Consider the following 24957-nt stretch of genomic DNA (forward strand, 5'->3'; position numbering starts at 1 on the left):
AAAGTAAAGGGGATAATAGCAGTTAAAGAGACTCATTATCAATACACTACAGTAGTGGGTTAGTATAGCCCGAACAACAACCATTAGGACAGCTTTGATTGGCTTAAATGTGTAGGCATTGTATTTCCTTGAGGTCACTCCTCCCCATGAAGCATACTAGATGGCTGTCGTTTGACATCTGTGCAAAGACTATGAATATACTCTTTGATGCACATGAATAGAAGGAGGGGTGAAGCTTCCCAGATGCGGCCAAACAGAAACTCTCCTTTTCAAAGCATCAATTGTGCTTCATAAATAACAACATACAGCTAGAAAGGTCACCTGTTACAGAGCATTATGTTTCCAGCTGGCAAACCAAAAAGTCACGTCATGTTACAGATATGGCAGACTCATCAGTTTAACTTAGTAAACAGGTTGTCCGTTTCTATTTAGGTGAAAGTGAAAGCAAGGATCTCTCCTGCAAAGGGAGAATGAGAGTGCAAGCTTATAGTGGCAGCACGACTTTAGGTCTTCACCTCAAAACTTTATAGATGCACAATCTGTGAAATCAAGCTTAACCCTAAGGCACTTACCCAGCCCATAACCCAGAAGGCCCAAATCATCTACATCCACTGCACCAATGCAACCCTGGCTGTTTAGATCTAACTTAACTGTAAAAGCAAAATCTGCCCCAAATCAGACAAGGATTCATAATGTTTCCGTTAATCAGTCTCCAGAAAACACGTTGAGTTTTGTTACCAGACTGTACTGCTGAAACAACTGGAATAGTACTATGGTTTGCAAACCAAACCGAAGAGCATACATTTTCAATTTAAGAGCAGTGTTTCTCATCTACAGTCTTAGGTATTTTATTGCTCTCTGTCAATATATTTACATTTAAAAAATCCTGCTTGTTGTCATATATTTCCTTCAATGTATTTTTTTTTAGATTTAGTGTAGGTCTAACAGACTCTTAACTCTCATCTCTCTGCCTTCAACTTCTTTTTGCTGTCTCTTGCAGAGACCCAGTAACCACTCCTTTTCACATTCCCAGCCAGTCGAATAAGAAAGTGTGACTATGATCTCACTCTTTCCTAGGGGGTGCGCTTGTTTCCTTCTAATGGGTGAACTTGTGTGGCTATGGTAGCACTTAAAAAAATATGCACTCTTAGATTAGGAATGTATGATTCCTCCAAAAAGGACAGGCATATATTTCAGGCATGAACATTGAAATTCTAAGAGGATGTAGACTGCAGCCAAAAATATCCAACTTTCAATCCCTATCATACCACAAATCTGCACAAGAAAGGAGGAAAACTAGCCCCATAAATGTACCCCCTACCAAAAGTTTTATCAGGGCAAAATTACACTAATTAATTGCTTATTTTAAGGCCCTAACAGTCATTTATCACTTCTTCCTTGTCTTTTTCTTCAGACAGATGTGGCTGGTAAATCCCCAACCATTAGCTTATCATTGTTCATCAGGGAGGAAGGCTTCTATTAAACAGCAATCTCAAAAGGCAGAATAAGGTCATGCACACTGTGATGAAGCATGAGAAAGACCGACAGTCATAGGCTTTCAGAAATGGTGGGAAAAAGGGGAGGCTAGAAGTAGACAGGAAATTAGAAAAGCATCAACGCTCTGGGAGACCGTGAACAAAATAGTGTTCTTGTCTAGTTTGGTCACTTTTAAAGTGACAACCATTTTAAGCTTGTTTCTTTCTAATCTGTGGCCACAAAAATAATGAAAGCTAAATGCTCTGTCTCCCCACTGCAATATACAGGATTATTGGTAATATTTGGTATGTCCAAGAAAAATCGATAAAAGTTGCACATTAATTGGAATTCACAATCACAAAATAGGGAATGCAACATTCTTAAATGTCCGTCTGCTGAGGGAAATTTCCACTGCAAAACAATTTCTTTAAGTAATTCATAATTGCCACAACTCATGCAAAGACAACAGTTAATTATATGAGTTGAAGACCACTGTATCTATTCATTTTTGTGCCAGTAAAGCATTTTTTTCTTTCTTCTTATAACTATTTATTGTTTAAACGTCTGTATAAGCAGGAACACAAAACCATTGTGTAGCTTATAAAACTATTCAATATATCTAAATTCATATTTTTAAACACAGTTATAACAGCACATATTCAATGTTAAACAGTAAAAAACTAAGGCAGGCATTTACAATTTGTATTCTATTAGCCAAAATAAAGGCATGTCATAAGTTATCTAAAAAAATGACTGCTTTTTCTTGCTCAGCAAAGAAACAACAAAATACTCACCATTTATGCCACTGTTCAGTTAAAGTTATTTAGGCATGGTTATGGGTGCAACTATGAGACCAACAAGTTGAGCTCAACTGGCTACCCTACACTGCCATCATCAAATTCAAGCCACTAACTAACCTACCAAGTGGTTAAAGGTATACTATGCAACCGGGGTTGATTTTCCAGCGAGGCTCCCCCCAGAGGGCGAAGGTAAAAGTGCACTGTCGTAAAGCTGCTCAGCTGTTCTGGTTTCTCCGTCAAGCCAGGCGCGGTTGTTTTGAGCTTAGCAGACAGGCGAACGCAACGAAAAGTAAAAAAAACGGCAGTACAAACAATGACTAACACAGTGAAAGTATGAACATCAAGCTTCCCACAGCGCTATCTTAATAAAACTGGCGAGGCAGCCGCCGCCGCCTCGCCAGTTTTATTATTATTATTATTATTATTATTATTTTATGTTGGCGAGACGCTACCGCCGCCGCCTCGCCAAGGCGCGGCCGCCGCCTCGCCAAGCCGCGGCCGCCGCCTCGCCGCGGCCGCCGTGGTAGCATCTCGCCAACATAAAAAAAATAAATAATAATAATAATAAAAGTCGATATGCTTGCATGTTTATTTGACGTTAACACGCGGTTCTTTGTTGTTGCTTTCGCGCATGCATATAGTGAATGGCAGGGCAAAAACACATGGAGTTCTCGCCGTAAAGCAAGACCGACTCTCGCTGTCTTGCACGAGACTTCTGAGCCTGTGGATGCGGGCCGAGGGCTCCTGCAATGGCATACCGCGCACGTGACGTCACCGACTCAAGAGCAACGCCCCTTTTGCCGCTTAGGTAGGGCATACAGGTAGAGAACGCCCGTAGCAACCAGCTATTACACGCGCAACAGAACCAGCGATATGACCGACTTTATAGCCGTTAAACTTTCCCAAGACGATGTTCCAGGCGCACGGATTACTGGTCGCACTGTCGAAGAACACACCAACCTTCAGTTCAAACGATGGCTTGAGTGTCGAGGGCTTAAAAAGCCGAGTTGAAAACGGGCCGAGTTGATCGAACGGTAAGCTTTGTTTTTTTATTTTTCCTGCGCGGCGGTCATGGCGTGATCGGCCGTTTTTTTGTTTGTAATCACCGTCCAGGGATCGGTATATGTTTAATGTTTGTCTTATTTGAAATGTTTTTGAGTAAGCTATCCTGGTAGCAGGGTATCAAGTTAGCGCCTGCTACCATGATAGCCTATATGCTATCATGGTAGCAGGCGCTTCAATATTAACATGTCGGCCACCAAAATACTCTTACCTGTTCACTACTTGATGTCGCTGGAATTGGGTCAGGATGTTCTTCGGTTGGGCCCTTTCCTCCAACAAAATGCTTGCTATATATGTAGGCCGACCGCACCGGTGTACCCAGCGCACACATTTCTCCTTGGCAGTCTTGAAGAAAACATCCTTCATATGCGGCCGATCAGCATACCTCGAGTCGCTGTTGCCCGTTCCGTAGCAACAATGTTTAAAAACCATGGTCTTAGATTTGGAAAAAGCAGTCGTTTACCGAGTAAAACCAAGGGTAACGCACGTCTCTTTTACAGCGAAACAGCGGCGGACTATGCAAGCTTGTCCTACTGCGTACCACGTGATGTGACGTCATCGTGACGTTACGTTTCTAAAAATAGCTCGCTCGCGGTACGCCATTGCAAGTGCGGTATTTCCCCCACAGACCACCAGGGCGGCCGAGAAAACCTTTGTTCGACCTGAAATGACTCATTTAATCATCCAAAACGGTATGGAACACATTCATTAACTGAAAAATGTTGCATAGTATGCCTTTAATGGAAAGGCTGCCATCTACCTGAACACTCTCTCAAAAGCTTATGTCATGACTAGATGACTCAGGTCACAAGAGATTGTTGGCTAGCTGTACCTACACCACCCTAAAGATAAACCAAACTCTTTTAATGTGTCATTTTACAGTGGAATGACCTAGAGAGTGCACCCAGAACAAGGTGTCCCTGTCTTTCTTCAAGAGACTCTTGAAGACCTAGCTCTTCCCTGAACATCTCCAATTCTCGCACTTACCCTGTACCTCCCCTATTAATTTTTCTTTGCACTTCTTTCTACATCTGTACTCTATTTTTACACTGTAACTGTCACCTCTGAGATAACCTAACTGGTGGTCTTCCATTTAAGTAGCTTATTGTTAGCTTTGATATTAACTGCTTTGTTATATCCTCATTTGTAAGTCTCTCAGGATAAAAGCCTCTGCAAAATACATAAAGCCAAGATACGTCATTAGTGTTTAGCTTAGAAGGACCCTACAGTAGCAGGGCCACTTTGACCAGATCAACCATCAAGCACCTGGCTGGCTGTTCCCCTGTGGAAGACCCTGAAATTAGTAAAAATGTAGAAGTATTTATCTATGTGATTTGATAAATATTTAAAAAATCTCTTATTTTATACTAACATTAGTCAGTTTGAATTTTCAACTATTCTAATGGTGTGTTCAAAAACTGCCAACTAAAAAGATCTCAATATTTTATCGTTTTTATCAATACAGTTAAGTAAATACAGTTGATATGAAATCTGAAACCTAACCATGAGACTATTCAGGGGTGAAAACTTCTGCCATGTGTATAATGTCTGTCATGATCCCACAGCTTTGACATCTGACGCCTTTTGTCAGATCAGGTCCAAAGATTTGAAACCGGAAAGAATCAACTTGAAAGTGAAAACACATCCGAAAGAAACAGATAAACAGAAAAAAAATTCAAAACAAAAAATGTGCAATAAAATAGACCTGAATATCTTGTATGAAATACAGAGAAATGCTAAGTTTCAATTATTTTCATCTTAAATATAATTATATGTATATATGTTTTTATTTTTCAGATCTGAAAATTAAAATTTGACATTCGGTTTCATTTTCAGTTTCAACTAGGGACAATAATTCAGTAATTTTACCCAACCAATCACTAACGCAAACCCAGGAAAAATCTGCCACTTTAAGAGTTATTTTTAAAAACTTGCAGTTTTTCTAAAAAAGTTGGTTGAATACAGGGTTTAGTTTGAATTCAGTGTTTATGTATTCATTATCTAAAAATAGGTCATTAAGCAACAGCATAAAATGGCCAGGGCTGCGCTTAAAGGGACAGTGTGTAACTAATTTGGTTTTGAAAAAGCAAAAATCAAGTATTGCTTTTATAAATGAATATCCTGGCAAAGTCTAATAATCTCACATTAAAATAAGTGACTGCACATTCAAAAATCAGGCCAAAAACCTTGACTCATGGAATTTAGAAACGACTTTGGAAAAAACAAGCGGACCTGGAAACAGTGCCAAAAACCTTTTCACTTGATAACCATAACTATTAGCTATTAGCAGTAGCTTGGTGCCAAATACATTGAGGACATGTTTACATTGTCACATTTATGACACTTTGTAATACATTTACAGATGGTGCGCCAGTGTGAAATCTTACACACTGGGGCTTTAAAATACATGTTTTGTATTATTTAAGAATTATCGATATTGATCACTATGATTTTTTATTTTATCAATATACTTTTTTCTACATATTCCAGCCCCAAGTTTCAACTAGTTTTTGTAAATATAAAATCAGGCACCAGACCCCCACTATCCATTCATTCATTGTCTATAACCGGGTATAGACAATTAATGATTGGATAGTCCATTTATTTCTAAAACCTGGTAACTAGTATGTGATTTTAAATCAGGCACTAACTGGTTTCTTGTGCTAGGCAAGTCTTTCAGCAGAGTTTTGGACAAGCTGAAGAACAGCAGTCTTCCTGGGAAAAGTGAACAGACCACTACAGATGTTTAATGACAAAGAGGCAAAAGCTTAAATTAACGTGTACTTGTACTTGTTAAGGAGTACATTACATACGGACATTTTTTGGTTGGAAATTATCAGCTAATGGTTGTATAACTTGTGAAATGCTCTATTACCAAAGGAAAGAGTTAATGAATATGAAAACATGGTCCTACAATGGAAACCTGAGAAATTCTTCATGACAGTTCTGTAGATACTGAAATGTCCCATTGAAGCTCCAACCAGAAACAAATGAACAAAATGACCTTAGGCCAGATCCAAACATTCCAATCAAATCCCAGTCCAGGATTTTATTTTGTTGGGATATGTCTATTTCTGCATATCAGGATATTATGGTTAACAGTCTAGAAAAAAAACCAATGTGAATATTTACTCAACTCAAAGTCAATATGTAACCCCATTCTAGATATTCAACGCAACCAGTAAAGTCATCGAGCTTTACCCAGGAACAATTCAAATTTTACACATGTACATTTTGTCAATGCTTTTTTTTTTACACTGAAAACATTTAACAAAATGGCATGAGAAGAATCACAATGACATAACTAATGGCTCCTGGTAATGACTGACAGTATATAACTGATGAGATTGAAGTCACAATGCACGATGTGTGTGTGTATGTGTGTCTGTGTGTGTGTGTGTGTGTGTGTGTGTCTGCATGCATGGTCGAGCTGTGGGACCAAGGGGATTAGCAGCCTAATCCAGCCAGTGGTCAGGGAGTGTGTCCACAGCTCAGTGGATTATTGCCTGTGCCACAGAAAGCATTCATAGCACACCAGGAATTGCACACATGCACACACACCCGCATACTCTTGAACAGTGGATTAGGGTTAAACACATGAAGAACAACAAGGCTGTTTGGCAGCAGGGGTTGACATAGTTGATCCACCAACTGTATACACTGACGTGTCACACACCAATCCATAAAAAAGGCTCATTATAGATGACACTATCAAACTAGAACACGGCCGACCATTTTTCTATATGTTAACCAGGACTTTCATTACGTTTCTTATTTTCACACACAGTGAAATATCCACAGGTCCCTCCATCTTTCACTTACAAGACCCCAGATACTAAGTTTGGTAATGTGAGCCACCCAGAGGGTCACAGAAATAGCTTTCTCCAGACAGTCTAGGTGGGAGCCACACAACACATTTATAACACATTAACACTGAGGTCAGCTGCTTTAATGCACCGCGTTCCTAAAGTTTAGAGTGTTTCTATGCTGCTGAATGACCAGATACTTTTCTGCCTACACATTTTCTAATGTGCAGTAGAAGAGGAAATAGCACTGCTCTGTAACTTTTCATGGAAAATGTGACCTTTTATTAACTTGAACCAGTCACGGATTAATACGTAATAGATTGTCTAAGTAATTGTTTAGACTCCATAAGATAAATGACTAAATGTATTAAGTGATCATGTATTTATTCAGGCAAAAGAAAGCTCAAAATGTCTAATGACTATAAATTAGAAGCTGTTGTGAACACACATGTTTCTGCTAATAAATAAACTCATATCCACCCACACAGATCTCATCAGTCTTATCTGAAACAGATTTCTGCTGGGCAACACTTTAACACATCCCACACAGAAATTCTCTCTTCTCTTAAAAATTCAATGGAATGATCTAATTGTTTATTTAGTAAGGTGTGAAATAAATGAGACATAAAAATAATGCTACGCTCACCTGCCACTCTAAGGTAAATCTCTTCAATCGCTTGTCACACTGACAGCTGACCAACCAATTATATGGCCGCATCTTGAGGCATTTAGGCATATAAAGGTTGTGAAGATGACTTTTTGAAGATCAAACTGAGCCTTTGAAGTGGGGTGAACGAGGATTTAGGTGACTTTGAATATGATATTGCTGTTGGTGTTAAATGGGCTGGTTTATGCTTTTTGTTATTTTTTTTCCAGATCTACTGGGTTTAAACTCCCAGGTTCTCAGAGAATGGGTGGAAAAAAAGAGAAAATATCCAGCCAGTGTCAGTTGTGTGGATGAAAATAGCTTACTGTTGTTAGAGCAGAGTTTGAGATAGTAGAAAGGCAAAAGAAGCTTAACTAAACACTCACAACATCCAGGTGTCTCTCTGCATAAATTGAACCTTAAAAAAAATAAAAAAATAGAGGACCTACAACAGTGACGTTCAAAGTCAGTCCTTAAGAGCTGTTGTTCTGCGTGTTTGGGATATTTCCCTAGTTCAACAGACCTGAATCAAATGAGGGGGGGCTCTGCAGAATTTGATGACACAAGGTTATTCACCATTTGATTCATATATGTTGCAGCAAAGACACACGTAAAACATGCAGAACACTTGCTCTTGAGGACTAAAGTTCAATACTCCTGAGTTACAGCAACAGAATGTCACATTGGGTTCTAGGGTTGGGCAATATCTCGATATTAAAACTATATCGACATCTTCTTAAAGAGATACAAGCTGAGACAATATCGCTTAAATCGAGATGGTCTATGTTGTGTTATAATTAAACCTTTGTGTATTCCAGTAGTTTATTTTTCAGCCATTTCTCATATTTATCTACAACTGTTAAAAAGGTGCATGTAAAACATTTAAGATAAAGCTTTGATCCAGAGATGCCTTTTCATAATTACTATATGAAAAGAAAAACATATCCAGATAAATATCGTATATCGCTATACAGGCTAAAAATATTGAAATATTATTCTTGCTCCCTATCGCCCAGCCCTATTGGGTTCCACTCCTTTCAGCTAATGATGGGAAAGTGATGTTACAGATTGCACAGGCTCACCTTGGACAGTAACAGATTAGTAAAATCTCCCGAGTCTCATCCTTAGCTGTGACATTTGGACAGATCAGAATTTAGCACAAATAACCTGAAATCATTACTCCATCCAGCCTTGTGTCAACAGTTAAAGCTGATTGCACTTATATTGTATGTTTCTTGGTGACATTTTCTGTGGACCTCATAGTACAAAAATAAGCATTGTTTGAATGCTTATTTTTGAGTATTATTGCTGACCATCCCCATACCTTTATGGCCACAGTGCACCCATTCCCAGGTTGCTACTTCCAGCAGTAGAATATCATGCCAAAAGGCTCAAATAATCTCTATCTTATTTTGTTTACTTTGGAATGAGTGCTCTGTGTTCAGGCGTTCACGCCATCCAAAGTCACCTGACCTCAATCGAATAGAGCACCTTTGTGATGTAGCAGAATGAGGGATTAGTATCATGGACATGCAGCTGACAGATTTGCAGCGTCTGTGTGATGCTATCATCTTAAGATCAACCAAGATCTCTGAGGAGTGTTTCTGACAGTTTATTGAATCGATGCCATAAGTGTTTAAGGCAGTTCTGAAAGTAAATGGGGATCCAAAAAGCTACTTGCAAGGCGTACCTAATAAAGTTGCCTCTGAGCATACTGTGTATAAGTGACTAAATAAATAACATTTATCAAGAGGAAGTATATGGTTCAAATCTTTATGAATCATGCATCTCCGACTATTGTATAATCTTGTATAATCACAACGGATGCAAGCCAGATGTTTGAGCATCACCCTTGAGAGTCAGTGACACAGTGTCACTGTTTACTTAAAATTTGGCAATTTCTAATAGTTTAAGAGAAAGAATGTGAGTGGGTGAGTAATATATTCAATCTACGGCATAAATGCCTGTTGCACAGTCAAGTGCATGAAAACGCGTTACATAAACGTTAAGCCCAGCAGCCCAATCTCGCATGGGTCACAGAGTATCTGCCAAGAAAGAAGCACTTTTGCAGCCATGTAAGGGGGAGCTGTAAATTAAAAAGGAACACAATGGACTACAAAAGGTTTTGTAATTAAGTTGGTGTAGTCTGGAGAAACATGCTCGACTTTGCACTCTGACAGGACGTGCGTGGAGTGACAGAGAAACACAATTTCTGCTCTGTTCCTTGTTTCTCAGCCTCCTGTTGATTTGCAAACACGCAAACACAAGCACGAAACACACACTCTGTGAATGATGAATAACTAAAGAGCAGCTACAGTCCCAGCTACATTAACTAAAAACAGCAGGCTGCCCCAGTCATTTAGCACGTACACAACGTTGTTAACACGATAGATCGGGGACTGTAGTTCACTGACCAGCTTATTAACCTATCCATCCATATCCAGCTATCTTTGTTGGCATTTTTACTATTGTCCCCACATGCAGTATTTTATACTTGTTATTTTTGCTTTGTGTGCAGCAAGAGAATTTCCTAAGATGAACTTGAATGACAGTGAATGCCATATGCACAGAACTACGAGGAATAAAAAACATCCAACATCCTGCCCTAGTTTCACCCTAACACACCCTCCTCTTGCAAGTTACAGACATGCCTTGACTTGAGCTTCTCAGGGTGTTACCTGACAGATTGATTGTCAGTGTGAGTGTAAGGGCAAAAATAGGTTAGACTGGTGGAAGGTCATTTAAAGTTATCCTAAAGAAACTTAACTTCCTGATGTGTTATAGACATGCTATAAGGTGGACCACTTCTAAAGAAATTGAGCAAGATACACGGCGTTGACCTGATTTCTGCTCAATTTTTTTTCTTTTTTTAGCTTCATGTAGGTGGGTATTTCACTGGTGATCCTTTAAGAGTTCTTGACAATAGGTGTCAAACCTTAGCACACATCAGATAAAACATCCTGCCACATCAAGTGTACAACTAGACTGACGTCTCAGTGTAACTACACACAACTATGATCCATGAAGTCTGAGGAAAACTAAAGGAAGAAGGAGCATTATGAAGAACTGCCAGATGCTATTTTTTCAAAGTTAACCTGTAGCATCTCAAGATGTATCAGGTGCCGTCAAAAACTCTGAAAATCACAAATGTAACTTAGATTTAAAGAGGAGACAAGGCAGATAAATCATCCTGTTGCTGGGTTATTGTTTTTCTCTCTAAATATGCTGTAGTTATAGGGAAAAACTATTTTATTTAATTATTTTTTAAGGAGTTTTAACATCAATCAAAACAGAAAACTTTGAATGTATAGAAATATTTGTAAATAGTAACATAAGTGGACTCTTTCAACATTTTAGTACACTTCCACTATTTGCATATTTACTTTACGTACTCAGATATTCCTGTACATGGTCATAAACAGCGATCACTAGAATTTGGCTGGTGTCAGTTGCACCCATGCCCTGGTCATAGATTCTCCCACTCACGCCTAATGTCTTTTTATGCTACACTCGATTTGTAGTCAGAAGCCAAAGTCTCGGAGTTCTAAGTCAGAAATTAAAATCAGCAAACCAAGAATCCTGTGTAGAGAGCTCAATAATGGTTGACATGTGAAATAGGTAAAAAAAACAACAACAAAAAAAAAAACAAGTGATTAGCCTGTCAGAAACTCAAAAATACAATAATTTTGGGGTCTGTAAATGCACCACACCTATGTACCACCAGGATGTACTACTCGCTGTGTTTAGTGTTGAAGTTGGTATTACTCATGGAAGAAGACTATGACTAGCTACATTTCGTATCAAAAATCTGCTCGAAAATTAAGTCAAAAGATTTTAGACAAAACTATTTACAATGGAGGCATGTTTATCCAACAATTCACGTTGGCTTAACTGTTGAAGGTACAGAAAGATAACAGGAAGGCTAAGTACAAGACAGTAAATTGCTGTTTTGCATTTTATATAAGCACCCCGACTTAATAATCCTTCTCCCTTTGTTTTAACATAATAGTCTCATTAAATACATAAAATCCTGTCTCATACACAAGGATTGCTGTTTCCTATGCTTTTAGTTAAAAAGATTAATTGCTACTCATGGCAGGCAGACTTCATAACCACTTTAAAAGACACTGAATATAGCTAGGATTGGTACAGAATGTCAAAGCTTAACAGAACTGACTCTTGAGAGAAATTGAACACGACATGAGAATTTTGAGCTCCAAGGGAGAAAAAAAATCCAACAAGGAGGGATATGCAAACTTCACACAGGCAAGGCTTCATGAATCAGAGACCTTCTTGCTTTGAGGTGACAACCACCAGCCTATTGTGCAGCTGTAGCTTTGAACTTGTTTTGATCAATTAGGCTCACAGTTCATCTTTTATTACCAGCTCTTCCATTTGAAGTAGGTTTCCAAAAAAACCACAGTCATTTGCAAGCTCATGAATGAAAAAGAAACGGGCAAAGATGTGTGACTTGGATTGTGGGAACTAAACAGATTCCTCAGAAGATGCTGAATAAGCTACATTATGTTGACATGAAAACATCCCAAGATTCTTTACAATAAATAAGCAAAAGCAAAGTAGTACAAACTATTTTGTGTGTGACATAAGTAAAAGGTTCACTATCTAGCAAACAACACAATTTTATTTAGTTATGGTTGAACAATATCATGCTTAAGATATCATTCAGCTATTAACATAATATTCACATCAAATCCACCAACATGACTTTGGTTTAAGACAAGTTGTAAAGGCCTAAGCAGGAGAAATATTTGAATAACATAAGGGAACATAGTTAATATCTCAGAAATGCAGCAACGAAAGAAGAAGACTGAACAGTGTGAAGTTTATTGCCTGTGTGTAAATAGCTGTGCTTGTCTGTGTGGGAAAGACAGAGAAATCCTTGACTCCTGTTCACTTGCAGCTGTGGCAGGACTCTCTCCTGCTGGTGAAATAACAAACAGAGTAGCCAGTTTCCCTTTGCCCTGTGATGTTCAGCGCTGGAGTGGCTGACACAAAGAAGCTGACCTGCTGTTGTCAGAGCCTGTCACAGCAGCAAGAGCTAGAACACATTTAGTCAGAGACGCAGACTCAGAGGTGCAGGTTGGTGTCCCAGCAAACTGATGCGAGCACATGAAACAGCCCGTTTGAAGAAGAATATGGAGAACAAACAAAAGCTGGCAGAATACAAGGCTTTTAAAGTAAAATAATACCTTTTAACTTCACAAGTTAAAATATACTGCTCTTTTTTACCATGTTATTAGCTGTAAATGCATATTTAAATGATTTGGTTCAATATTGTTCAAACTGTGCCTATTTAATAGGGAAAATCATTTCCTAATCAAACTTTTGTATAACAAGGGTGTGGCTGTAGGGACTGGTGCATGTCTGTACACGGCGTTGCACCTAATTACATCAGCATTACTACCTCGGGTAAAAGAGGGAGTAATTACTGAAATAAGGTTAAATTAACTTTTCATGTCAATGAAGGACTAAAAATCACTTTGCAAAACTTCTAGTGTTTTGTGGTAAACATCTCTCCAACTGTGGTGCAGAGGGAAGCCAGTAGCTTTCAGGAAAAAAAAAAATCTACAATATTTATTTCCAAGCACATGTATCCAAATGCTCAGCCACAAGACTAGTCAGCAGGGGCCCCGATTATGAATAAATAACTCACACATCTATGATTTAATTATTAACTTTAATAACCTTTGGGCCTCCTCAAATTATACATTTTCAGAGACAGTATATTTTGTGCTACTTTTTTTGGCTAGAGGCATGCTTAATTTTGATGCCACGAGGATAATGCTAATTGTTTTAAAGCTACTTCTTCCAGTTATCTAGCTAGATGTTCACATCTGTTTCAGAGCCGTTGTATTTTCCACACAATTAAGTTTAGATTCCGCAACGTTTCAGCAAACAGAACACTTTTCTGATCAATAAAGACTTATATGTTTAAATTACTCATGGACATGGCAAGTGTTGAAACTCCTGTTGATGATGCCAACAGGTTGTTAAAGGTTTACACATAAAACCAATTTAGGGGTACAAGTCATTAGCCAAGAAGGTGTAGGACTGCAGCTTCTCGGTTGGTGTTAGAGACCACAGACTGTAAGTCCAGTGACTTTCTACAATAAAAGCCAAAACAAGAAACTAAATTTTGGATTGTTCAGGGTTACAAACTGCCTTCAGAAACATCTGCTTAGTATTTTTGCAGAAAAATGGTTTGTGTGTGGTATAATCTGAGTGTAAAAACATCCTTTCTTTGAAAGCCCCTGAGGTTTGTCAGAAAACAAACAGCGTCATTGATAAAATTATGGTAATGAAGACGTTTACAGCAGGGTTAGGTTATAAATCAATAACAGTACAAACTGAACATCTCACAGAGGATTATACAAACCACCATGAAATATACAAAGAGTATGGCACAACTGCAAACACACATAAACTGTACTGCAAATTAAGAAGAACATCAATCAAAGAAGCCTTCACAAGGACCATGGTAATTCTGGTGGGTGAAGGTGCAGATGCTCAAACCAAGGTGAGAGAATCTATTGAGACAAATATTATTTATGCAAAAATATTAAGGAGAAATGGGTTGTTGAAAGATAGCCATGAGATATCCGCAAACATTTGGAAGAAAGCTCTCTGGTCAGATGAAACCAAACTCATCTTTTTTCAGCACAGTTCATCCCACAAGACTCTGCTAATAAGGCGCTCCTTCCACAGATTCTCCTGCTCCTCAGCTCAGCTTGGACCTTCCTCTATCCCATCTCCTTCACGATAATATAGACTTATGCCTGATATCATGCTAGTGTACAGCAATATAATCATCACAAAATCATTTTATTATAGTTCTTTTAATAAGATTCAACCCAGAGATCATTTTAGCCTTTTTACTGTTTCACTAAATCTTGGTCCCAACATTTCAGTGTAATCCCAATTTTAAAAGATGCAATTTCCAAATCGCAGATGTCTGTAATTTATGGCTATTTAATAATTAATGGATAAGACACATCCTTTAGGTGTCGGTAATATGTTTAAAATGGGTTTGCCTCCACATGGAAGCGAAGAGAGTTGTAGCAGTGAGATAACCTTATAGTATTATTTGTTTTAAAGTTTATATATATATATATCATACTTTTTACCAGAAATTTTCAGGAATATTTAATGCACAGACTTGTTTGTTGGATGCACTTCGCACTATATGTTCAACAAGGATTCATGTCCAACTCAATTAAAAGGCATTCTCCTAAAAGCTGTTGTCTTGAATAATAATATTCCGATCAATAAAAACTGTTAGATTTCTTGTTTTTTATAATCCTTGTATAAAAACATCTTTAGCTACAGGCCATTTTTGTTGCTTGTGGTTAATGCAAAGAAAAGTAAAAATTAAATCGCAATTACGGTTGAAATTATATCGCAATTTGGATTTTTGGCAACATTGTACAGCCTGAGTACTAATAAAAGGAAACCATGAGCACAAAGGACGGAGATAATGGAACACTTGACTGCAATCCAGCAGTCTCTGCCTCTCTGCCACCACTCTTCAAAATCAGTCATCAGCTTCAGACATTCAAAAACACACCCTTGCCATTCTGGTTTAAGCATTTTCAAAGCCAGAAAGAAAGGCTGTCAAGTCCTTGATCAGGTCTTCTTAAATCCCAATAATGACTCAGATAAGTACTAAATGCTGGCTGATCTGCCTATAGATCTTCTCTTGGAGAGAACATGACTGAGTCTCTTTGCCTCACTCGTCAGATCAAAGGACACACTGCCCTCTTACTTCCTCCTGTAGTTCAGTCATCTTTTTCTTCCTTCTCCCTCTGTACACCCACCTTCTTACCCTCTAAAACACACACACACACACACACACACACACACACTCGCACACAAACACACACACCCTACCCCTACCCTTTGTTTCTTTTGCCTCTGGCTGGGAATCCAGCCAGAGAAACTGGGATTTCAGACAGCAGATCCACACTTGCCCAGATCCTCAAAAACTGACTTGTTTTATTTATGGCTTTAACCACTCAGCAGTCATTATCTTGGGGCGTTTCTCTAATCTATATTATTTCATGTCATCTGTCTAGATTTAATATAGATCAAGATAAATAGTGTGATCACCTGTCAAATGGTTGCAAGTCCTGGTGTGAAGAGAGTTCAATTGTTTAACACTCAAAATATGTAAACTGGCCGTTTCGACCCACTACTCTAGCATGTTAACATCGAGATAAAATAAACAAAGGCCCAATCAAAGGACAAACCGCCAACACAGCAGTACATTCCTGCAAACTGACAATCAAATATGCAATAATGATAGCCATGGGATTTTTATGTTTGCTCCCACTTGATAGCTCAAGAGTGCGTTAACTAGTGTGTCATTCTGAGAGTGTGATGTGAAGGAAGGCTTGACATGGGAACTAAAACTGTACAAGGAAAGCCCTGTTTTGGCGAAGCTGCGTGAGAATAGCGTGGAGGCCAAGCTGTCTATTTTGAAGTCAGGTCAGGGCAGGCTAACACTTTAGGCCCTCTTAGTCACTGTGAATCAATTAAATGTCTTTGCAACAGACGGATAAGCATGGTTGACTGACACCAAAGAGACTGAAACAAACAGCAACATGATGTCAGAATGCCAAGAGACCAGTGTGTGAGGCATTAACAAGAGTTTGGCAGCCAAGTAAAAATAAAAAAAACAACATAATATTGAAGATGTTTAAGGATGTCAGAACCATTTAATCTGCAGTTGGCGCTTTCCTGTGCTGTGTACAAACCACAATGACTCTTTATGAAACTGTGCAGAGCATCATTTTACCAGTCACCAGCCTGGATGCCACACATGATGCAAAAGCAGCATAGAGCTTGACAGGATACACGTTTTGCATGGAGTATGGCTTATTGCTGCACACAGGACTACACGGAAGGCTTCCATGTGGCTGCCAAAATTCAAGTTTGTTATGTGCTCTTTATGTGTGAAGCCAAAACTCAAACGTCACTTGTCGATTCTGTTGAAATACAAATTATTAAGATTCAAATGAAGTAATAAGTAGTCTGATGTCTCCATCGTGCCACTCTTCCAATGTTGCGTTACCTAAGATTCATGAACCACAGCCGCCATCCTGCTTCTCTGTCGCTCCGCAATCCGGTTAATTTCCACACCTCTTTCCTGGTCTCCATAATCTCTCCTCAGATGACAAGACAGTGCCAGGTTGTTGAAAGCTTTCAGCCAGTAGATGTCCAGCATTTTTCATGTCTGTTTATCCATGTTCTGAATATGACATTTTCTGGACCCTGATATGGACTGTTCCCATGACACTTTGACCTTGCCTTGCCCCTTGGATCGGTCTGCCTTTGGCAATCCAGACCTCCCATGCATGACCCAGTCCTGCCTTCTGGAGTCGAACCATGCCTCCACCATCCTGCCTGCTGGCTCCTCTGCAGTGCGTAAGCCAGTTCTCACTTTTGCCTGGACTCCTGCAGAGGATCTCTGATCGTCATCCAGGTCTCATCATTAATAAACCCTTTAAAGTGCAACATCATGTCTGGCTCGAATTTCAAGTTCTCTGCCTACTCAGGTCTTATAACACATCTCGTTAACATGCATGGAAACTGGGTCTGCAGAATATTTAAAAAAAAACATAGAGCTTTAGACACTAAAAACATATTAGGTGTGGGAAATGAAGGCAGTTACAGTCCATCCAGCTAGTTAAATATATTAGTGATATGCATAGTGTGAATTAACGACAGTAAAGATAAAACAACCTACCAGTCAAAGCAATACTTTGTGGCTGTACACATTGGCATTGGACTGTAAGTGACTATTGTGCAAATCTGATAAAAATATACAGTGAGAATTACACAGTAAAAACTTAAAAATAAACTTAGAATTAAGAGAAAAGTTGGAAACAGCACAAAATACAGTGACCTCTCTCGAACATCTTCATATTTACTATATCAAACATTACTATATCAAACTTTAATGTAATTTATTTAGGATTCAGTATAACAGATTAACATAAACTAGTGCAATGTTAGGAAGTGGAAGGAAAAAGGTACATTGTATACTATTTACAAATAAGAAAATCAAAAAAATGTCTATCCATCCTAAAGAAAAACATCCTCAAGGCATAATGCTCCCACCACTATCGGGATAGAAAAACAAAGGAAATTGCTCCATGATGTTTCGGTAAGTTTGCAGTCGTGTCATACTCTCTATTTGCAGATAAGGAATTGAACAGTGCTAAGTGAGATTCAAAGCACAGAACACTGCTTTAGAAACAAACCTGGTTTAAAACATGTCCACTACTTAATCTCTGACCCATCTGTTGTATCTTTGGCTCCATTGTGTTGTTTATTTTCTAATTCTCTCTAACAAACCTCTAAAGCTTTCAGGTTACATTTATACTTACACCGAGATCAAATTAAACACAGACATACCCTATGAATTAGGTGACTTCTAAAGGTAATTGGTTGCACTAAATCAGATTTCAGGATTTTAGAGCAAAGAGTTCTAAAGAAGGATAATGTATTTAGCCATTTCACATTTTGACAGAGTAGTGAACCAAAGCAAATTATTCTTCCTCGAAGCTGTCAGAGGAATCAGGTCCTAAAGGGCATGGAACTGATGTGCATCTGTGATGCTAAAAGGTTAAACTATATTGTGTCACTTGGGATGAAAATAGAAAGATAGTTATTTAATAACAAAAAGCAATGTTTTTCCTAAGTTTGCAAATAAAAAAACATTGGAATTGCGTAAGTAATGCTCATCACAGACATCTGAGCTGTCATTAAAAAAAAAAAAAATCCAAAACAATGAAAAACATGAATCCATTTTTTTTTTCCTTTTAACCACAAAGCTTCCTGAGGTGTTCAGATTTTTGCAGACAGCTCCACAGTCCTGTAGAATTCAAAACCTGGCATATCATCCATGTGGGAGCAGCTTTAGTGCAAAGCTCTGACAGGTAAATGCACAAGATGTGTAAAGGAATGTTTCTGTCTTTCACTCCATACTCATCTGTCTAATCCCCCTATCAGTACAGGCTTGAAAGAGGGCTTTTCATAGTCTCTTCTATGAAAACAGAAAATTTAAATGCTTGTCAGTGTGCACTCTGAAGCACAGAGCTACGACAACAGCTCTCGACTCTTCTATACTTCCTCTCACCTCGGTCTGTCTTTCCTTTATCCAAATAGCCTTTCATGCATGCCATTAACGTTTTCCTCTAAAAGCCTGTGTGCAAATTTATTTCACCGCTTCATTCTGTTATCTGTCCGGTTTTCTTAGTTGACCATGTGGTTCTACTTTAAGTTTAGGAAATGTTTTCTTCCTTTTTTTTTTTTTTGTATGAACAGCTTTGTAAACAATCAAGCACCCTTTCTGTGTGGAATTTGATTGTTCACCCCCAAGCATGCATTTTTGTTCTTTTTGTCTTTTATCCAGATCTCAAAACCTGCACATTAAGTTAATTGGTCATATTAAGTTTCTTAAGGTGTGTGTGTGTGTGTGTGTGTCTGTGTCTGTGCACGCACACACAAAGCATCTCCACTGTACTTTGTTTCAACAATCCACTGTTAGAGAGAGCTGGCCCATGTTGAAAAGCTAGATAGTTACCCTCCCAGAAAGAGACGAAAGGAGAGAAGGAGGATAAGGAGAGGGGTTTTAAGGAAGCCTCAGGGAGACACATAGGGCACTGGCATTTGCGGAAAGGGTAGATGGTTATCCATCCTCCTCTCAGGATGTAGGAGGAGAGACTGAAACAATAAAAAAGGAAAAAGTATTTTAAAGAGAATGTGTCACTTGAAAAGCTTTCTGCTACTTTACTCCTACATGTATCCTAACAGAAGGCCTGTTAAAAGTGTGCAAAGCAAGCAAGGCTAAAAATATCATGAGTTATGACAGTTTCAGGAGATCAAATGTCAGATTACTACTTTAAGTTCATTTTATCTTATTATTTTATGTAATCCACCCCTGGCATTTTGTGTCACAACATGTTTTGCCCTTGGTATTAACTTAATTAATTATGGGGTATGTAGTACCTGGGAACTGCTGATCATACATATTTTATCAAAGTACCCAAAGTCAAGTGGGGAAGATGAAATACCATTATGATTAACTCTGTTTTGGCAAGTATGGCACTGACATCTGATTAGAAAAAGTGACATTGAGACCAGATATATATCATGTAACTATGAATACAAACACTTTATCAATATGGTCACATAAAAAGGTAAATATATTTACCTTAATTACCATTGTGGTTCTCCTTGTATTTAAAACTTTTAAAATCTTAATTCAGTTTTTATTCATTTATTATTCGTTTTTCAATAACTTGAAGAAATGTTTTTCAAAAAAATTTGTTACTGGTCAGTTTGTAAAAAAAAAAGATAAACATGTACATTTAACATAAGTGTACCAATTTGTAAAGCATGATGATACAAACTATTAATAAAACATTACTAATATGAGTAAATAAAGGTTACATTTATTGTAAGGCTATTTATTCATCTGTCCCAGGTGGGCACAATACAGGTTGAGAAAATTAAATTATTCCAATTTATAAACCACAGCTCTTACAGTAAAAATCGTAAAAATATAAAAACAAAGGTAAAAATAAAGAAAACGTGCCTGAGAAGGCAAAACTAAGCCTAATCACATTTGGAAAAAAATTACATAAATGAATACATTTAGGTTAGAAAGGAGGTATTTTTCCCTCTTATCAATGAAAAGACAGTAGAGCGTAAAAGGGCAAGAGAGTTAGAGTGTTCGTTTCACAGAGGAGCAGCTCTGGGTAAAGGCACTGAACATCAAAGCTGGTCCTGCGCTAGAAATAGGCAGAAAGATAAGAGCAATGTAGCAAGAACCTCACAGAGTGAAGTCCCCACCAAGCATCTTTAGAAGAAGAAAAGGAACAAGGACTGTGTGAAAGAGTAGAAGTAAAAGGGGAGAAATGAAAGAGGCTTCTTTTCGCTTTAGAGAAAGAGACATCAACCTGACACAGTCCTATTAGGGTATATTTTCCCAGAAAGCACAATGTTTTCCCTTTACAGACGTCTATATAAATGGCAGGAGCAGGGGTGGTTGTTAGTTAACTGTCAGGGAATCTTTTTCTATCACTGAACACTTCTGCAGGGCACAATCAAAGCTTTTAGACATGCTCTAGGGTGGTTCAACTGCAAGGACAAACCTGTTCATAAAAACAGATATCGCCTGTATGTTTATGTTTTTTCTCTCTCTCTCTCACATACACACACACACACACACACACACATATATATATATATATATATATATATATATATATATATATATATATATATATATATATATATATATATATATATATATCCTTCATTCAGACCAATGAAACAACTATACATGCAATAAAAACCTTTCATTTTGGTCACCAAAAATATGATACTGAAAAAATGGACTGGCACACCTCCATAGATTTTCCACAAGAATGTAGAAAGGCAGACTGCAAAGCATTGAACTGTAACACTTTATTTTCTTTATTCCTACTAGACATGTTTTATTGGACACTCACTACAGCTTGTTGGAGGGATTATGTCAATTTGGATCGACACTATAGCAGTTAAGGAGACAGTTTGCCATCTGAGCCTGCTGCTGTAAACGTTTCACAGGAACTGAAGATTAAATCACATGGCAGGAACTCAGTAGGATGTTTGGATACAAGAGTTGTTATTGTGGACAATGAGCCATTTGTATAAGACTTAATTACAAAAGATAAGCAACTAATCAGTGAATACATAATAAATAATTTAGGAGGAAGCTTAAACCTCCTTGGCTTTCTTTTGCTTGTCCTTTCATTTGTCAGATCAGCAACTGCAAAATGACAGTTGGGTCTTTGCTTGTCATAAGGATTCAGTGCATGCTGTCACTGTGACTAACTGATAACGTATAGACATATTTAATGCATGAAGCGAAATAATTTCTGCCAAAGCACCTTTCTTTAAATGTTATCTTTACACGGTCGCACAGTGGTAGCACGCTTGCCTCACAGCAAGAAGGTCCCCGGTTTGAGTCCCAAGCTCAGCAGGGGGCCTTTCTGTATGCAGTTTTGCATGCTTTCCCCATGTCTGCATAGGTTTCCTCCGGGCTCTTTGGTTTCCCCTACCACTAAAGAGTTGCTGCTAGATCAGTGTATTCAATTAATATCATATAAGTGTATAATTATATATAATAAAAAATATAAGTATTTAATTGGTCTTTGATCATGCCGAGCGGCCGCAAGGCACTTTAGAAGGTCAGGCTCGGTTTGGCATTATTATTAATAGTGATTGATACATTTTTATTTTATTATTATGCTTTCTGATAATTCTGTGGCACTTGTTGTAGATTGCGTCACGTCTGTTTATATCTTCCAGCAGCTACATGTGAGTTGGAGTAGGAATAGTGAGCTCAGCCATTTTTCTTTTGATATTCCATGTTAGCGATTTATTAACTTAGCATTCAGTTAGTTTAGCATTTATTTACCTTATTGTAGTATACCAGACCACGCCCAGAATGCCAAATGGCTGGGACATTTCTAAATCTAGCATCTTTAATGTCAGACATTAAAACCTCATAAGGAAAAATCTTGGTCATTCTTGCTTGCTTGCTGTATGAATCAACCACAGACATGTCCACATCTCAACGTGGCAGCAAATATAGTTTCCTTATTAAAATCTCCTTACATGCCTGTGTGAAAACAGCTATGAGTATTTTTCCTGCAGTAACAGCATCTACAAGGATGGGTGTTGTTGGGAGCTTGGCCTGGTAGCACTATGATGTGTTTACTGATTGGACTTTTGAGCTTCCAACTGGCCAGTCACCGGTTAGGACCTCGGACATAACAGCTCCCCATTTTAGTAGCCATTCTGTACTCATGTGGGCTAGTTAGACATGCTAGCGCGACTCATGCCATTAACTGAGCCGGGTGGTATCAGCTGGGGGAAGTGGGGAGGAGGGAGAGGGGAGTGGGGGAGGCTGTTTGTTTGATGATGTGCTCTAATTGGAGAATATCAATTACGTACAAAGATAACCTACATAGAAATACGAACTGTGACCCGTGAGCAGCTCCTTTGGGACCCACTCTTGATATTTACACAGCCTCATCAGTGCACAAAAGATCAGATTTTACCCCCAAAACCACAGCAAAATTTAATCTGTTGTCATGGACCCTTTGATGGTTATAATTCCTTTAAAGAGGTAATTGTCACCAGGAAATTCCCATGAACATTGGTAGAAATAAAATAATATGCACCCAAATGTGAAAGCATTATCTATGAATAAGAAGGTTATTTATAGGGTAGCAGCGTATTAAGTGTGTTTTAATGGCTACAATTTGCAAAATGTGGCAATGTGGGTGTGGGGGGATGAAACAGTTAAACCCACTTCTTTTAAAAACCACAGCACATTTGGCTAGAAGTGGTGGGCAACCCCACAAAATGCTTTTACATGCCTGTTTGAAAAAAGCAACCTAAAAGGCAAGTGAAGGTAACCATGTGGGAAATAAAGGACAGGGACAAAATTTGGCTTCACCGAAAATGCTCCTTATTAAGAAGACTTTGGTTTTATATTAGAACGCCATGTTGTCCTCATAGGCATGCCAACCATATATTTAGCCACTACTTAAAGAACATATTATGATCACTGAAAATTTACCAGACAGACCCAGACATTCGATTGGAATAATTCTCAAATGCTCTTAGCAGCAAAGGATCACTTATACATTAACAGTATGTACAGAAATATTATATGATTTAGTAAAACTAAAAATTATCTCAAATGTGCAAAAGGTACAAAAATGCAGTACAGGTATTTAGTTTGGAGCCATTCAGGTGATTCACTATTATGGGTCAATTTCATCAGTGTCTTTGTGATGAAACTGACCTCTTTGATGTCACAAACCATTCATTTTATTATTTTTCGCATATTGCGCCCTTCACATCTGTTAAGCTTAAAAGAGGTTTTGTGGCAAATACCTCAACTATGTTAACATATGAATAATATTTCAAAATGTATGTATTTGCGATAGAGAAACATCAAATCCTCTGCTGATGCTCTGGTTGTGGCAAAATTCTCTGCCACATACATTAAAACACTTTCTTAGTCTTCTCATTCATCTGCGAGTCTTTTTCACAGGGAAGTGAGGATAAGCACAGGGAATGTCAAATGATTTGAGCTCCCATCCTTTCAGTGCCACAGCTCACTTTGGTTTGGTAAGACTGCCTACATACCCTGTGGGCACACGTCTCTGCTTCACTGAGTGATTCAGGGGAGTTAGGCATTGCTCCACTGATTGCAGTCACATGCATACTGTTTTAATGTACTCTGCCAAAATAGCAGATATAGCAAAGTGGCATTTGGCTGAAATGTATCAACCTTACTTTTTTTTTTGTGCATGGCTTGATTAAAATTCGAAAGCATGCCTCTCCAACATCCACTTAAACACACACATGCACACACACACACACAGACAGACACACACACACACATCCTTGTTTTAAATAGTTACTGAGAACTGTGCCTTGACTTCCATTCATTTCCAGCCTTTCTTTGGCCTTACCCTGACCCTAACCATTCCAGTACATACCTAACCATAACCCTAAACCTAATTGACACCTTAGACCCTAGCCCAGTAAAAGAGTACTAAAAAGGTCCTCACTTCACTAGTAAAATGGGCAAAATGTTCAAACTCAGCTACAAGTACAAGAACAAACACACACACACACACATATCTTTGTTTTAAATAGTTACTGAGGACCATTTATATGGCCTTACCCTGACCCTTACCCTAAACCTAATTGATACCTTAGTCCTAAACCTAATCCCTAACCTAGGAAAAGATAAGGACCAAGAAAAGGTAAAGACAAATATGTTCTCACTCAGATGAAAGTACACACACACACACACACACACACACACACACACACACGCACAAACACTTATTAGCTAAACAGGCTCAGAAGACAGGAGAATCGGCTCTCTGTCCAAGGCTTAAACAACAGTTACTTACGTCATCCAAAATCAACAGAGCCAGTGCCTGAGGAAGACAGCCAACTAATTTATATAACAAAGTGAAAAAAAGGACTTTGGGACAGGATGACTAACTGCACTAAATCAAGAGAATTGAGGCAATAGAATTTGGGATGGGATGCAAAGAGGCTG

General features: G+C 38.3%; 1 protein-coding gene across 2 annotated transcripts in view; it reads right to left on the bottom strand.

Annotated features, from left to right (window-relative positions):
* Window positions 1-24957, bottom strand: part of LOC105935925 (glypican-1) — an 88430-nt gene that overhangs the window by 40821 nt on the left and 22652 nt on the right. The window contains exon 2 of one of the 2 annotated variants that reach the window (XM_036138130.1): window positions 19399-19538. The exons of the other annotated variant lie outside the window; for it this stretch is intronic. Within the exon in view, the coding sequence (XP_035994023.1) occupies window positions 19399-19471 (73 nt within the window). The 5' untranslated portion in view covers window positions 19472-19538. The remainder of the gene's footprint in view (window positions 1-19398; window positions 19539-24957) is intronic. 2 annotated transcript variants of the gene reach the window in all.

The sequence above is a fragment of the Fundulus heteroclitus genome, chromosome 6 (assembly GCF_011125445.2).
Source record: "Fundulus heteroclitus isolate FHET01 chromosome 6, MU-UCD_Fhet_4.1, whole genome shotgun sequence".
Taxonomy (NCBI): Eukaryota; Metazoa; Chordata; class Actinopteri; order Cyprinodontiformes; family Fundulidae; genus Fundulus; species Fundulus heteroclitus.